At 45.1% G+C, this 17227-nt stretch overlaps 1 protein-coding gene across 1 annotated transcript in view; it reads right to left on the bottom strand.

The window, feature by feature from the left end:
- The window catches only part of STAT3 (signal transducer and activator of transcription 3), a 177405-nt gene that overhangs the window by 64747 nt on the left and 95431 nt on the right, over window positions 1-17227 (bottom strand). Inside the window, exons 7-8 of the mRNA XM_077459528.1 lie at window positions 7178-7272; window positions 4515-4666 (exon numbers count right to left, since the gene is read on the bottom strand). Coding sequence (XP_077315654.1) covers window positions 4515-4666; window positions 7178-7272 — 247 coding nt within the window. The remainder of the gene's footprint in view (window positions 1-4514; window positions 4667-7177; window positions 7273-17227) is intronic.

Genomic DNA, 17227 nt, shown 5'->3' with positions numbered 1-17227 from the left:
GGGGCTGTTGCTGGGCAACACAGACTTTCAACTCCCTCCAAAGGTTTTCTATGGGGTTGAGATGTGGAGACACTAGCTAGACCACTCCAGGACCCTGAAATGCTTCTTACGAAGCCACTACTTCATTGCCTGGGTGGTGTGTTTGGGATCATTGTCATGCTGAAAGACCCAGCCACATTTCATCTTCAATCCCCTTGCTGATGGGAGGAGGTTTGCACTCAAAGTCTCACGATACATGGCTCCATTCATTTTTTTATGTACACAGATCAGTCGTCCTATTCCCTTTGCAGAGAAACAGCCCCAAAGCATGTTGTTGCCACCCCCATGCTTCACAGTAGGTATGGTGTTCTTTGGTTGCAATTCAGCATTCTCTCTCCTCCAAACACGAGTTGTGTTTCTACCAAACAGTTCTACTTTGGGAGAATATCATATGGTCAGATGAAACCAATCCTCTTCTGGATCATCCAAATGCGCTCTAGCAAACCTCAGACGGGCCCAGACATGTACTGGCTTAAGCAGGGGGACACGTCTGGCACTGCAGGATTTGAGTCCCTGGTGACGTAGTGAGTTACTGATGGTAGCCTTTGTTACATTGGCCCCAGTTCTCTGCAGGTCATTAACTAGGTCCCCACTGTGTGGTTCTGGGATTTTTGCTCACTGTTGTGATCATTTTGACCCCACGGGGGGAGCTCTTGCGTGGAGCCCCAGATCGAGGGAGATTATCAGTGGTATTGTATGTCTTCCATTTTCTAATTATTGCTCCCACAGTTGATTTCTTCACCCCAAGCTGCTTGCCTGTTGCAGATTCAGTCTTCCCAGCCTGGTACAGGTCTACAATTTTGTTTCTGGTGTCCTTTGACAGCTCTTTGGTCTTCACCATAGTGGAGTTTGGAGTGTGACTGTTTGAGGTTGTGGACAGGTGTCTTTTATACTGATAGCAAGTTCAAACAGGTGCCATTAATACAGGTAATGAGTGGAGGACAGAGGAGCCACTTGAAGATGCAGGTCTGTGAGAGCCAGAAATATTGCTTGTTTTTAGGTGATCAAATACTTATTTTTCACCATAAATGGCAAATAAATGCTTTTAAAAATCATGCGATTGTCAGGATTTGTTTCCAAATTTTGTCACTCATAGTTGATGTATACCTATGATGACAATTACAGACCTCTCATCTTTTTAAGTGGGAGAACTTGCACAATTAGTGGCTGACTAAATACTTTTTTGCCCCACTGTAGCTCTTCACTGCTTTGGCCTGTCCAGGGTAGGACATGATTATGGATTTTGAGCACAGGCTACAGGAGTAAAATACAACATCTATGCAATGCTTATCCCTGGCTTATCTGCTTTGGGGAAAAATCGACATGGATCCAAGGTCTGTCAATTTAGAAAGTAGATCAGGAGAGTGGGTTAGGCGTGGCGGGTAATGGTGAATTGTCTAACTGTGTACAAGTATTTTTGTTCCTGTAGAAGGAAATGCAACACAATCTTGCATCTACCACTTTTATGAACTGTAGCCACAGTGCAAAATGCAATGTTTATCACAATAAAGCCTGCCCAGTTCTCAAAATGCTATAATTAGAAAGTTTGTCTTTTTGGTCAAGAGTGATTCAGTCAATCATGAACTCTAACTGACAAGATAGGGGGCAATCATGTGTTCTATTACTGTTGTAACTACAGTAAGGGTTCCATACAGCTGTATGCCGACATAGTGCCATTTTGCAGAGGAACCAAAGTTCTCTAAACCACTTGAATACTAGCCTGTATATAGCCCTCTACCAGCTAATTTCTCAGTGCTATGATAGTTTGACAATTACTCTGTCATGCAACACTGTTTTTGGCATTTCTGGGTTGACGCACGTCACTTCCGGCAACCTTTCAGAGCAGCGGTCGGCAGCAATAGTGTCGGTTCCTCGCCCATCCACCCGTCACCCCTGGGTTCCAACGGCTTTGTGGGGGCCGCCCTGCCCGTCCTCCCTTGCAGCTCCCATGTTCCAGCATCGTGGGGGGGGGGGGGGGGGGGGGGGCAGCCGCCCACTTCTCCCGCCACTCATGCCGGGGGGGGGGGGGGGGGGGGAGCGACAGTCCATCCTCCACCACCCGCTTTCCCACTGCTCCATCTGGTCAGCGTGCTGCCCACCCGCTTCTCCCAACGCTCATGCCGGGGGGGGGGGGGGGGGGGGAGCGACAGTCCATCCTCCACCACCCGCTTTCCCACTGCTCCATCTGCCCACCCGCTTCTCCCAACGCTCATGTCTGGGGGGGGGGGGACAGGGAGCAGGAGGTGCACCCGTCCTTCCATCTTCCACCTCACACTCTCCCCTCTGCTCCGTCTGGCCAGCGTGCAGCCTGCTGCTTCTCCCAGCGATCATGTGGGGGGGGGGGGGGGGGGGGCTGGGTCCGTTCATCCATCCTCTCACTCACTTTACCAGTGCTCTCTGTCTGGCCAGGATGCCACCTGCCCACTTCCCACGGTGTTCGGGGGGGTTTCTGGGATCTACCCCACATGGTGGGGCCGTCCGCTTCTCCCGGCGATCATGCGGGGGGGGGGGGGGGCGGGGCGGACGGTGTCCATTCGTCCACCCACCCTCTTGCCACTCACCCGCCAGTTCACCTCCCTGTAACCCATGCCAGGCATCATGGAGGTGATGCCCGCACGCTTCCTGGTTTCTCATTACTTTGTCTGTAACATACCTGGCAGATGTCCCCGGTTTCTGGAAATCACTGAAGCAGACCCCGCCAACTCCAGGTGATTTGCAATTGCTTCCAATTCCCGCACTGAATGGCTGCCCTTCTGTATTCTGAACACAGAAAAGGTCCACCGATTGGCAAAGAGCTTTGCATTTTGCAAACGAATGCAAAATGTTCCCTGACTGGACAAAATGGAGAGGAGAGTCAGTGAGATGCAGAGCAGCTGATCTCCCATGTTCAGAAGTAGGGCAGTGCTTGGAAGCAAGTGGAGATCACTGGAGTAGCTGTGTCCACTTCAGTGATTTCCAGCATCCAGGGACATCAACCAGGCATGATATATACAGTGCATCCGGGAAAGTATTCATAGCGCTTTACTTTTTCCACATTTTGTCATGTTACAGCCTTATTTCAAAATAGATTAAATTCATTATATTCCTCAAAATTCTACAAACATAAGGACACCATGAAAGAAGTTTGTTTGAAATCTTTGCAAATTTATTAAAATAAACAACATGTACATAAGCCTTAACAGCCTTTGCTCAATAGATTGTTGAAGAACCTTTGGCACCAATTACAGCCTGAGGTCCAGAGCACTCTGGAGCAGGTTTTCATCAAAGTTTTCACTGTATATTGATACCTTCATTTTTACCTCGATCCTGACTAGTCTGCCAGTTCTTGCCACTGAAAAACATCCCCACAGCACGATTCTGCCACCACCATGCTTCACTGTAGGGATGGTATTGGCTAGGTGATGAGCGGTGCCTGGTTTCCGCCAGACATGCCTGACATTCAGGCCAAAGAGTTCAATCTTTGTTTCATCAAACCAGAGAATTTGGTTTCTCATGGTCCTTCAGGTGCCTTTTGGCAAACTCCAGACGGGCTGTCATGTTCCTTTTACAGAGAAGTGGCTGCCATCTGCCCACTCTACCATAGAGGTTTGATTGGTGGAGTGCTGCAAAGATGGTTATTGTTCTGGAAGGTTTTTCTCTCTTCACAAAGAAACACTGGAGCTCTGTCAGAGTGACCATCATGTTCTTGGTCACCTCATCGACTAAGGCCCTTCTCCCCCCGATCGCTCAGTTTGGCTGTGCAGCCCGCTCTAGGAAGAGTCCTGGTGGTTCCAAACTTCTTCCATGCAGATGATGAAGGCCACTGTGCTTATTAGGACCTTCAATGCTGCAGACATTTTTCTGTACCCTTCCTCAGATCTGTGCCTCAACACAATCCTGTCTTGGAGGTCTATAGACAATTCCTTGCACTTCACAGCTTGGTTTATGCTCTGACATGCACTGTTAACTGTGGGACCATATATAGAAAGGTGTGTGCCTTTCCAAATCATGTCCAATCAACTGAATTTACCACAGGTGGACTCCAATCAATTTGTAGAACCATCTCAAGGATGATTAGTGGCAACAGGATGCACCTGAGCTCAATTTAGAGTGTAATGGCAAAGGCTGTATATACTTATGCATATGTGATTTATTTTATTATTTAATACATTTACAAAGATTTCAAAAAAACTTCTTTCATGTTGTCATTATGGGGTATTGTTTGTAGAATTTTGAGGAAGATAATGAATTTAATCCAGTTTGGAATAAGGCTGTACCATAACAAAATGTGGAAAAAGTGAAACTTTGTGAATATTTTCCGGATGCACTGTACATAGTTGCATTGGTCCAAGCTTGACCAATGTAACCATGCATAAAATATCCATACCTAGAATTCATCACTATTGTAGCTCAGTGTAAATTTGGAAAAGGGGAGCAATCTTCCTTACAAACCACCCATGTCATTTGGCAAAGTAAAACAAAATTATGGATCTTACCAGTTCTCAAGGCGGTCAAGACAAATATTTGGAGGCCCTCCAATGCATGCAATCTGTTGTCTCCTCTTCCAGTCTGCAAGCTCTTCATCTGTTAAAGTCTTCTGGACGTATTCCATAGCAGACAGGAGTCCAGCCAAGTCACTAATTATTGTCTGCAAGATAAAGGGGATTAAAAAACTGAATTTATTCAAGCAAGATAGTTCTGATCCTACAAAGTGAATCAAAATGAAAATTGCGTGTAAAAATTTACTAGCCAGGTATTCAAACTGCTTTGGGGGATAGCATCAAAAAAGAACAAACTGAGCGCATTTTAAAGCAGGTTTAACCACTTACAGACCGGACCATTTTGCTGGTCAAAGACCAGACCACTTTTTGCGATTTGGCACTGTGTCGCTTTAACTGACAATTGCGTGGTCGTGCGACGTGGCTCCCAAACAAAATTGACGATCTTTTTTTCCCCACAAATAGAGCTTTCTTTTGGTGGTATTTGATCACCCCTGCGGTTTTTATTTTTCGTGTTTTAAACAAAAATAGAGCGACAATTTTGAACAAAACGCATTATTTGTTACTTTTTGTTATAATAAATATCCCCCAAATATATAAAAAAACATTTTTTTCCCTCAGTTTAAGCCGATACGTATTCTTCTACATAATTTTTGGTAAAAAAAAAATAAAAAAAAAATAAAAATAAAAAAATCGCAATAATAATAAGCGATTGATTGGTTTGCGCAAAAGTTATACCGTTTAAAAAAAAAAAGGGATAGTTTTATAGCATTTTTTTTAATACATTTTTTTTTTTTTTTACTAGTAATGGCGGCGATCAGCGATTTTTATTGTGACTGCGACATTGTGGGGGACCCATCGGACATTTTTGACACATTTTTGGGACCATTGTCATTTATACAGTAATCACTGCTATATAAATGCAGTGATTCCTGTGTAAATGACACTGGCAGTGAAGGGGTTAACCAGTGGGTGGCAGTGTAGGGGTTAAGTGTTCCTAGGGGTGTGTTACCAACTGTGGGGGGGTTGGGCTTTCATTTAGTGAACACTGATCTCTGCTCCAATCACATGGAGCAGAGATCAGCGTCACTAGTTGCTAAGCAGAATGGAGAAATGCCGTTTACACGGCATTTCCTCCATTCAGCCGTCCCGTGAGACGATCGCGGCGATCGAGTCCGTGGGTCCCGTGACCGGACTCACGGGGGTCCCGACCAGCGCCAGCGGCGTGCTCCCGATGGCAGGGCGGCATTGAAGATTGGACGTACCTGTACGTCAATATGCCTGCCCGTGCCATTCTGTCGACGTACATCGTCGTGCGCTGGTCGGGAACCGGTTAAAACACAATATAGAAATACATTTGTGTTTCTCTTTTCAGTCTAATCTAATTTGCCTTAATAAACCCTGGGTCAGTTTCTCTGGTTTCAGTCGGGCTCTGGTGTCGCTGTTACTTCCTGCCCTCTGCCATGGTTTAGAGAGGGATTTGTACATAGGCATGGTTACAGATCGGCAACCTTCAACTCAGCAGCAAAAAACAGTACTACTTCCTGCGCACACTTTTCACCCTCCACTGCAGTACAGCAGCCAGGACCAAAGCCTGAATGCATACAGATCTTCTGTCAGGTAAGTATTGGATGGCCAAAATGGACAGATAGTTGAAAACAGGCAAGGTTGTTTAGCAAGTATAGTTTCTCTTTAAGCTGGATCATGGAAAGTAGAACTATAGGCAAATTCCCCCCCCCCCCCATTTTGGATAGAGCAAGGGAGCGTTATAACCCCGCCATATTATTTTTTTCCGCCATCTGTGTCCCATTGCAGGGATTTAATTTCCTGTCTCATAGCATAACGGGAAGCGAGAGGAAATCCTTGAAAATTATTAAGGGAATACCTTGGGGACGCCAAAATTTTAGATTTTCTTTTACTTTCAATGATGATGATAAACAAAACAAAATTGAGAGGGTGAATCTCCCCAACGGGGGTACAGACAGCAGTAAAAACTGACAGGTGTTCTAATCCAGCTCAACTCTAGCCAAATAAAAATAAAACATTTTTAGCTTTTAAAGTTTTAAACTAAAATTTCCACTGGAGATTTAGCACGTGTTCACAATGGTGTGACTTTTGACAGTTCCAAATACAAAACAGTAAAAAGGGTCACTGGTTCGAATCCCAACCACGACACTGCCTGCCTGGAGTTTGCATGTTCTCCCTGTGCCTGCGTGGGTTTCCTCCGGGTACTCCGGTTTCCTCCCACACTCCAAAAGATATGCAGGTAGGTTAATTGGCTTCTGTCCAAAATTGGCCCTAGTATATGAATGGGGACCTTGGATTGTGGGCTCCTTGAGGGTAGGGACTGATGTGAGTGTGCAATGTACAGGGTTAGGGACAATTGTAGACACACAGGTTGAACTGGATGGACTGGTGCCTTTATTCAACCTTACCAACTATGTAACTATCGTTGGCAATGGAGCTGTTAAAATCCTTGCAACTGACTTTGTGGTCCCGCACCGATTTGAGAAAAGGGTTCCTCCACTTTTTGCAATTTCAGGTTGCGACTTGCATTGATATCTGTGCATGAAGTCACACAGATGTCAGGCAAGTCGCACTGACCTGCGGCTTTTAGTGTGAACGGGGGCTTAAGCATCAAGAAAGCTATACATTTTTACCCTTCTTAGCTGGTCTAGAGCAGTCAACATCTGTTCCAACTGCTGCATCTTCTGCCGAGTCACTGCTTGGTTGTTACCGTTTAGATCAGAAAGATCTGCAATACATAAAAGAAAAACATTCATAATTTCTGAGCACGTGACAGCAAAAAAAAATCTATTTATGTTTATTTCCGTGCCACGGTGAGGTACGTCACTTGCATGGTTTTATTCCCCCGCCCCCCCCAATTCAGAAAGCATTGCGCGACTCCCGCATGCGCAGTAGGAAACTGGCTGTGAAGACACAAGGATTCACCTCCTGTTTTCCTTAGCAACGATGCCGCCGCCTGCACCTAGAGACAATGGAAGAGTCGGCTTTGAGTGCCGACATCGCGGGCTCCCTGGAGAGGTAAGTTTCCTTATATTAAAAACTATTTGTAGCTGCTGACTTTTTTTTACACCCAGGCTGGAACTCTGCTTTAATGCACTAGGAAATCACACAATAGCAAGCATTTACTATAGGAAGGAAGTTTTTTGTATAGGTTTATTTTCTGTATAATGGAATGTCTGCTCTGCAGTTCTTAAAGAGCATCAAGAACACCAAAGAAAAAAAAAAACACAAAAAAACAAACAAAAAAAAAAAACACATCGGAGTGCACGGCATGCGTCAGTACACTCCACTGGTCAACAAATGTAAAAAATAGCCTGGGTGGCCAAATAAGGTAAAAAGGTATATTATAGAGGAAAGGCATTTTTAAAAAAAAAAATAGAAGGCTCTCCACCAGCATTGCAAAACTACAAAAGATTGAAATAAGAAATGCAAGAGCACAATCAGGGTAGCGGAAATAGATTACGAGACACATATTGCTGAGGAGAGATTAAAAAATAATAATAACGAGACTATGGTTTTCCATATCCTTGTAAGAAACGCATATAAAAGTTTTATGAATTTATCTACACTCTCCACTGATGCCACCAACTATGGAAAGGAGCCCCACATCTTTACCACCCTAACTGTAAAGAACCACTTATCAAGTTTAAGATTGAACTACTACTTCATTGCTTCATTGTCTGGTCACGTGTCTTTTTTAGAGACCACAGATTTAGTGGGATCCTCCCAATGCTAGAGTCACCATTCACAGGTTTGCCTCCTCTCCAGGAGAATGTTTTTGGTTTGTAGTTCCTCATAACAGTGGTCCTCCAGCAGACTTATCAAATTTATTAATAGTAAAAAGGATAGGTCAGAAGTTCAGAACTTATTGGCCCAATGAAGGATGATCAGGAAAAATGGCCACAAGCGACAAGACGAAAGCAACAGTTTTAAATACATTTTCTTCTCAGTTTTTATGAATGAAAAGGAGGGGTATACCAAGCAAGGCAGTAATGTTAACATTATTGAATAAAGAATGGACTCTTGTGGCTGACAGAAACCCATGAAACCACTTCCCGACTGATGTACAGGTGCCTCTCAAAAAATTTGAATATCTAAAAGTTTATTTCAGTAATTCAATTCAAAAAGCGAAACTCGTATTATATAGATTCAGTACACACAGAGTGATATATTTCGAGAATGTATTTCTTTTAATTTTGATGATTATGGCTTACAGCTAGTGAAAACCCAAAATTCAGCATCTCAGAAAATTAGAATATTGTGAAAAAGTTCAATATTGTAAACTCATGGTGTCACACTCTAATCAGCTAATTACCATTTAAAGGCTCAGGAAACAGTTACAGGTGTTTTGAGGTGTCTCAGTCTAGTTCAATAGATTACACAATCATGGGGAAGACTGCCGACTTGACAGTTGTCCAGGAGAAAGTCATTGGCAGCACTGTATCCAAGCATATTAATGGAAGGTTGAGTGGAAGGAAAAAGTGTGGTAGAAAAAGGTGCACAAGCAACAGCCTTGAGAGGATTGTGAAGCAAAGTCCATTCAAGAATTCAGGGGAGATTCACTAGGAGTGGACTATGGCTGGTGTGAGGGCTTCAAGAGCCACCACACACAGATGTATCCATGGCATGGGCTACAACTGTTGCATTCCTCGTGTCAAGCCACTGCTAAAAAAGGAGACTTAAGAAGCATCTTACCTGGGCTAAGGAGAAAAAGGACTGGACTGTAGCTCTGTGGTCCAAAGTCCTATTTTCAGATGAAAGTAAATTTTGCATTTCATTTGGAAATCAAGGTCCCAGAGTCTGGAGGAAGAGTAAAGAGGCACAGAATCCAACTTGCATGAGGTCCAGTGTGAAGTTTCCAGTGTCAGTGATTATTTGGGGAAACATGTCATCTGTTGTTGTTGGTCCACTATTTTTTTTTTTCCACAGTTTTATCAAGTCCAAAGTCAGTGCAGCCCTCTAACAGGAAAAAAGTACTTCATGCCTTCCTTTATGGAGATGCAGATTACACTGTTTTTGTGCAAAGAGGGGAGAGGGAGGCGCAGATTAGCCAAGTGTAGTATTGGTAACAGTTTATTGCACAGAATACATTGCGCTTACAAGATACAGGCAGAACACATGTTTTGTGTTAAGAAATCATCATCCTCAAAGGCTCTCTCCCGGGGTCCAGTTGGCTGTGGAGGAGAGAGCTGGGACACAGGAAGTCCAGGCTGCTCCTCATGGACCACACAGGAGGAAGTGATATTCAGATCATGGAGAGGACAGGATGGAGGCTGGCTAGCTGTCCTCTCCATGATCTGACTGACATTGGACTGTGGCAGCCTTTTGAGGCTGATAATTTAACACGATGCATGTGTTCTGAATATATCTTGTAAGTGCAATGTATTCTGTGCAATAAACTATTACTAATACGATACCTTTTCCCCTTTTTTTGTAATTTTCTACAGTCTTGGACACACTCTGGGGTGGCTGCCACTTAAAATCATTTTTAATCTTTCATTAATGACGGCATTTAACCACCTAATACAAGGACCATATACACACAGTTACTGCCACTGTGGTGCAATTGACCATATGTTGTGCGACTGGTTGTTTCTACTTTTATGGTTTTATTTTCCAGCAGCACCTGCCAACACTGTCAAAAGTACCAATACTTGGTTTAATGATCATGGTATTAATGTGGTTGAATACTCATCTGACCTAAACCCCATAGAGAATCTGCGGGATATTGTCAAGAGGAAGATGAGACACCAGACCCAACAATGCAGACAAGCTGAAGCTGCTATCAAAGCAACCTGGGCTTCCATTAAAACCTCAGTAGTGCCGCAGGCTGATTCTCTCCATGCCTCACTGCATTGATGCAGTAATTCATGCAAAAGGAGCCCTGACCAAGTATTGAGTGCATACTATACTGTACATGGACATACTCTTCAGTAAGCCAGCATGTCTGTATTAAAAATCCTTTTTTCCCCTTTTATTGGTCTTGTGTAATATTCTAGTTTTCCGAGACACTGAATTTTTGTGTTTTCACTAGCTGAAAGCCTTAATCATCAAAATTAAAAGAAAGAAATGCTTGAAATATATCATTCCGTGTGTAATGAACCTATAAAATATAACATAGGAGTTTCCCTTTTTTAATTGAATTTCTGAAATAAACTTTTTGATGCTATTCTAATTTTTTGAGATACACCTCGGTCATGACTGCAGCTATGATCTAGATAATTTTTTTTTTTCTTTTTTTTAGAGGCGGTGATTTCCTACACAGTAAGTGTGAGCCAAGTGGCTAAACAGCTGACCCCCACCATTACCGGGCTCTCCCGTACCACTGCAACTGGCAGCACCAGATGCACTGCATAGCAAGAGAGGAACTTCCATTGCTCATTCCCCTCTGTGATGTCAGAAACGTGAAGGAATAAGGATTTAGCCACTTTCGCGTCCAGTTTGTTTACAAGCCATTATTGGCTTGTAAAGCATCTGATCAAACCGATCTTAGATCAGATGCTTTGGAGGGCAGAGGAATATCTCAGACCTCAGATCTCTCCATAAAGAGGACCTGTCTTGGCCCATGCCATCACAAGGGATATTGTTCATCAGCAATACATTTCAATCAAAAAAGAAAAAATAAAGGTACAGTTTAAAAAGAAAAAAAAATACATTTAAATAAATTATAACTTATTTTTTCCTGAAAATTTGCGCAACATAAAAATAACAACCATTTTATTCTTTACGGCATCTCCTGTAGCAGGGACAATTGAATTTGATCAGGAACCGATCAATCTCAAGGCCCAGGCCAATGAAATCTGGCCTGGACCTGGTGATCGGTCCTGGCGAATGAGATCCTTCCCCTGTCGTGCAACTGTAAACACTGACAGGGGAAGTGATGTTATCTCTCCTCCTGTTGGTCTTTTCCATTCCAGACTGAGGAGAGATAACATCTAACAGTAAATGCACCAACACTACACTGACACCAGGTCACATAGGCACACATTTCTGCCCCCGATCATCCCCCCCCCCCCCCCCAGTTAACCCCTTCCCCCATCACTGCAGCATTCAGATTTTTTTTGATTGCAGTACTGGTGTCATTAGTGAAAAAAAAAAAATCAGTGTTAGGGTAATTAGTCTTAGGTCCAGATAGGTCTAGGGACACATCTCCCAGACCCCTCCCTAACCCCCCCATAAAAGTTTAACCCCTTGATCACCCCATCACAAGTGATCACTGTATAACTGTCACGAGTGATGCAGTTTAGCTAGTTTAAGTTTTATCATGTCAGGGCACCTGCCATATATTCCCCAATAAAGGTTTAACCCCGGATCACCAGGGGTGATCAAAGTTAGGTTTTAGCATCAGATAGGGTCTGCGTCGCCCCAGGCAGCTTCAAATTAGTGCCAGTAGTGTCAACACCCATCCATGGACGCACCATACACCTTCCTTTAGTAGTTAGTGTCTGAATGGATCGAAATCTGATCAGAGCTATACTAGCATCCCCAGCAGTTTAGGGTTCCAAAAAGGCAGTATTAGCGGGATCAGCCCAGATACCTGCTAGGACCTGTGTTTAGCCCCTTCGTCCAGCCCACCCAAGTGCACCATCAATCAATCACTGTCACAAAAACACATAACTGCAGCATTTGCAGAGTCAGGCCTGATCCCTGCGAACGCTAACAGTTTTGTTTAGCAGCATTTGAAGCAGTCGCTGACAGGTGCTTTTTTTCTTGTGAGTCTCCCTAGTGTACCAGTAAATTTAGAGACCAAAATGTCAAATCGAAGGTACACTAGTGAAGAGGCCTACATGTTTCTGAGCAGGACGTACTGCTGTCATTGAGGTGCAAGAACTGCAGGTCCCTCGTATGGAGCAGAGAGCCAGTACTAGCGACGCTCATCCTTCTGGTGAACTGTCAAGCAGCAGCAGCCTAGTACATCCTGGTTGTACATCCACCACTGCAGTAACACTTGGTGATGTGGAGAGTCCCATAAGTGCCGTTCAAGCTGGCGAGGTGGCTAGCATGAGTAGTGTCCTGCTGCCCACCAAAAGAAAGACAAACACAGGCCCATCGAGCCCATAGTGCCCTTCCTGCTGCATTCACCAATCCTAATTGGGAGCCCACCACTTCTGCAGCACCTGTACTTCCCCAGTCACTGGCCAACCCAGAATTCATTTGATTTTTATTTGCTGTTTTTCACCAAAAGAGCTCTATAGATCTATTGTGGACCAAAGAAATGTATATGCTGGTCAACTCATCGCCGCTAATCCACATTTGATCCTTGCCAGAGATTGGAAACCAATTACGGTTTCCTAATTTGAGACCTTTCTGGGCCTATCCCTCCTCATGGGCATAACTAAAAAAAGTGTTTCGGTCATATTGGTCCACTGACCAAATTCACCATATGCCCGTGTTCTCTGCCTCCATGACCAGCACACGATACAAGCAGATCTTGCGGTTCATGCACTTCAGCGACAATGGACTCGGGGCGACCCTGGATTTGATCGGCTCTACAAAATTCGGCCCCTCGTAAACCACTTCAACCAACAGTTTGCAGCCTTGTTTACTCCTGATCAAGTTGTCTGCATTGAGAAGTCCCCGATTAAGTTTTCTGGCTGCTTATCTATCAAACAGATGTATAAGCTCTGTGACAGGGCAACAGGCTATACATATAGTTTGGTTTACGAGGGATAAGATAGTCACGTAGAGTCGGAGAACTGCCCAGATTACATAGGGAGTACTGGTAAGATTGTGTGGGACTTGGTGTCACCCTTATTCGGAAAGGGGTACCACTTGTACGTGCACAATTACTACATGAGTGCCACTTTTTAGTCACTTTTTTAATTATGGAGTTGGCACACGTGGCACCGTGCAATCCTGAATCCCGATTTCCCAACTAGCCCAACCATGGATCCCAGCGGCTGGTGGGCACCGCTCCCATGGTTGCAAAAGACAGGCGGAGAATCCTTCCCCAGGCACCTCAGCCACTAGAGACTGACCATGCAGCTGATGAACCCATCCATAGTCCCTTGAAAGGACCAAGATCACCTCCTTCCCTCCAATGGTCTCCTGGACCAGGTAAAGAAGCCAATAGATGCAATGCTGCAAGCACAGATCCACTGCAGGGAGGACACTGAATCTTGGTGCCTCCGTTGAGCCTCCTGCTTCATGCTGGACTGGAGGATTTGATATGAAGCCCACTGTTTGGATGCCATTCCTTTTTTTTTTAACACTTTTTGGGGGTACAAGTTTGAGTACTCCGCATCTTCCCCCTGTTCATTTGTTTTCATGGACTGGACGGGGCACTGGGTCCCACGTACCCCACTTAGGCCACACCTAATTAGTTAACTGTCCCCAGCGGGACCCCAAGCTAACGCCCAGGTGGTTTTTGGGTTTGATAAGCCCCAAGCTGGCTTTGTAGTTTACTACTGTGCTAGACCTGTTAGCCAAGGTCTGGCCCTTATTTTACTTTTATGCCTTATTCCTCCCCTCTCTTTCTCCACCCCCCCTCCCAATACCCATCACCCCCTCCTTTCTTTTTCTATCTTTTACTCTCATCAGGGTCCCACATATTGCTTCTGATAACTGTTTGCTGCTTTGCCCCTCAGGTTGTTTCTTTTTTATCTGTGAATGCACACAAAGGACTCCGAGGGGAACACACTGACCGATTGTCATTGACTTCAGGTATGCCGTCACTAAAGGTACTGTCTTAAAACGTTAGGGGGCTTTGCTCTCCACACAAGTGCAACAAGCTGTGGCTCAACAAACTCCTAGGGACCCAAGTAGTGTTCCTGCAGGAAACACACACTTTAGATAGCAATCCCTCCCCCAAAGATACCCATGCATCTCTATAACCAATGGAAACTCCCCGGTGGCTAAATCACGAGGTACAGCCATCGCATTTCACAAATCCTGCCCATTCCAACCTTTGGAGATCCACGTAGACTCACAGGGCCGTTATGTCTTCGTGAAGGTGGCCATGGCCAACAAAGAAAATCACGTTTGAGACTCTCTACGCGCCCAATACCAAACAACTTTCCTTCATAGATTCAGTGTTAGAAAAGCTGACAGATTTAAGGGAAGGCCTCCTAATCCTTGGAGGAGACTGTTAGCCCTGACCCACTTCTAGACACATCTACTCACTCCCAGGCCTTCCTCAAGCATTTTCGCAAATCGCCGCAAAAGAACTTTCTCATAGACACATGGAGAGCACTGCACATGTTGGATGGAGATTATAGCTACTACTCAGGGGTACATGATGTTTATACATGCATCAATCTAATGTGCGTAGATCATGATACCTTAGAACTATTGCAGACAGCTGAAATAAGGAATATCAACATATCTGACTATGCCCCCGTTCTCAAGGTCCCCAATGGGTCACCGGGGGCATGGTCTTGGAGACTCAACGAGAATTTCCTGGACAATGCCTCAGCAGTGGCTAAGGTGTCCGAAACCACTACATACCATTTTGCATGAATAAATGTGTCTGAGGAAATAGCAGAGGGAGTGGTATGGGAAAGCCATAAAGTGGTACTTAGGGGAGAACTGATTTCACTGGGCTCTAGACTTAAAGGAAAGACAGATAGACTTCCAGATGGTGCTGCCAGCTTTGCAACAGGAAGAACTTAGACAAACGCCAAGGGGATGCGGAGGCCTGTAAACGACTGACTGAGCTGAGGGAGTTGTTCTCATGCCTCCTTGCTCGTCGAGCCCGCAGGCAACTAGGCTACCTATCCCATAAATATTACGAACATGGTAATAAGTGCTGCAGAATGCTGGCCAGAGCACTCCAAAAGCGGCGATTAACCTCTCATATACACGCGCTGCGATCCCCCCGTGGTACGACGACCCTACACTCTTCCAGGATTGCTTCAATATTCAGAGACTATTATGCAGACCTATACCACTTAGAGAAAGACGTTTCCCAGATGGAACAGACAGCTAAACTACAAGCCATTGGCGACTACCTCGCCTCGGCCGGGCGGCTCCCCTCGCTGACATCAGAACAGCCAGACCTTGAATCACCCACTTCCCCCCAGGAGTTTATTGGGACAGTGAAGGCTCTGCCGAACGGGAAGAGCCTTGGCCCGGATGGATATACCAAAGCATACTATGCTAAATTTCTCCCCCTACTACAAAATCATACTTCTTTTCATTCGCCACAGGCCATTCGATCCCACCCGAAGCCTTGGTGGCCCATATCACAGTGCTTCCTAAGGAAGGCAAGTACCCTACCCTCCCACAAAGCTATTGACCAATATCGCTACTTAATGCCAATATAAAAAATTTCGCAAAAAAATTAAGGCAAATCGACTAAAACACACCATACCCAGCCATCATCCACCCGATCAGACAGGATTTATATCCGGCAGAGAGGCCAGAGGTAACTCCTTCTGGGCAATGCAACTCATTCAGTGGGCCTGATCCCACAGTGACTCCACTCCCCAACTCATTCTTTACACGGACGCCGAAAAGGCTTTTGACAGAATAGATTGGTCATACCTCAAGGGGGTTCTGGAAACACTGGGGTAAAGCCCCAAATGCTCCAATGGATTATGGCCCTCTATACAAGCCTGAGTGCGAAGGTCAAGGTAATGGCCATCTGTCCTCAGGATTCCCCATACGGAATAGCGCGAGGCAGGGGTGCCCCCTATCCCCCCTCCTGTTCGCCTTAGTTATGGAGATTCTCCTTAGAACAATAAGGGCGAGCAATGATATCAGAGGGGTGACAGTAGGGTCCACAGAACACAAACTCGCAGCCTATGTTGATGACGTGCTTTTCCACCCATCTTGTCTCGCTCCCAAAACTTTTGAGAGAGCGCAAAATTTCTGGACAAATACATTTCAAGATCAATTACACTAAATCTGAGGTCCTACCCATCACTATACCTGAGACAATAGCCATTAATCTACAGCAAGCTTTCCCATTCAGTTGGGCCAAAGCCTCTATTAAATACTTGGGGATTCAACTCACAGACCAGTTTGACAATATATTCTGCTAATTTCCCTACTCTTCTGGGCACGGTGCGTAGAGCTATGCAAAACTGGGCCAAGGCCTCGTTCACATGGCTAGGCAAAATCAACATACTTTAATGAATGTCCTCCCTAGAGTACTTTTCTTTATGCAGATGCTACCTATCCCCCTCTCCAAAAGCTTCTTCACACAGCTCCAAAGCCTAATGATTAGCTTCATATGGTAAAATAAAAAACCTATGCTGGCCATATCTTCACTGCAGAAACACAAGGAGATGGGCGGTTTAGGCCTTCCAGACATACGTCGTTATTACAGAGCCATTGCGATTCAACGCATTCTAAACTGGCGCCACCACACTGGCACCAAAATGTGGGTCTCCTTAGAGAAAAGCCTAGCTGGTCGCAACCTGTCATATGCCCCTTGACTGCAATGGGAATACAGAGGACTCTTGCAGACAACCTACCCACTGACCACCCATGCCCGCCAGGTTTGGGACCACACTAACGCTTTGTATGCTTTGGTGGCCCCTGGCTCCCCGCTAGCACCGCTGGGGGGATTCAGGTGGTTCCCTCCTGGGGAGCAGGCAGCCTTTTTTGGGTCCTGGGTCACCGATGGCAACTATAGCTTTGGGCAAGCTGATACCCCTCGACACCCTGAGGGATAGACATGGAAGATTTTCAATGGACTGGTAGAGACACAAACAACTCCATCACTTCATTGCAAACCA

Source organism: Lithobates pipiens, unplaced genomic scaffold (genome assembly GCF_037356315.1).
Source record: "Lithobates pipiens isolate NorthernLeopardFrog02 unplaced genomic scaffold, aLitPip1_a1.2 Scaffold_28, whole genome shotgun sequence".
NCBI classification, from domain to species: Eukaryota; Metazoa; Chordata; class Amphibia; order Anura; family Ranidae; genus Lithobates; species Lithobates pipiens.
Note: the sequence above shows the minus strand (reverse complement) of the source record. Positions and strands in the feature narration are given on the sequence as shown.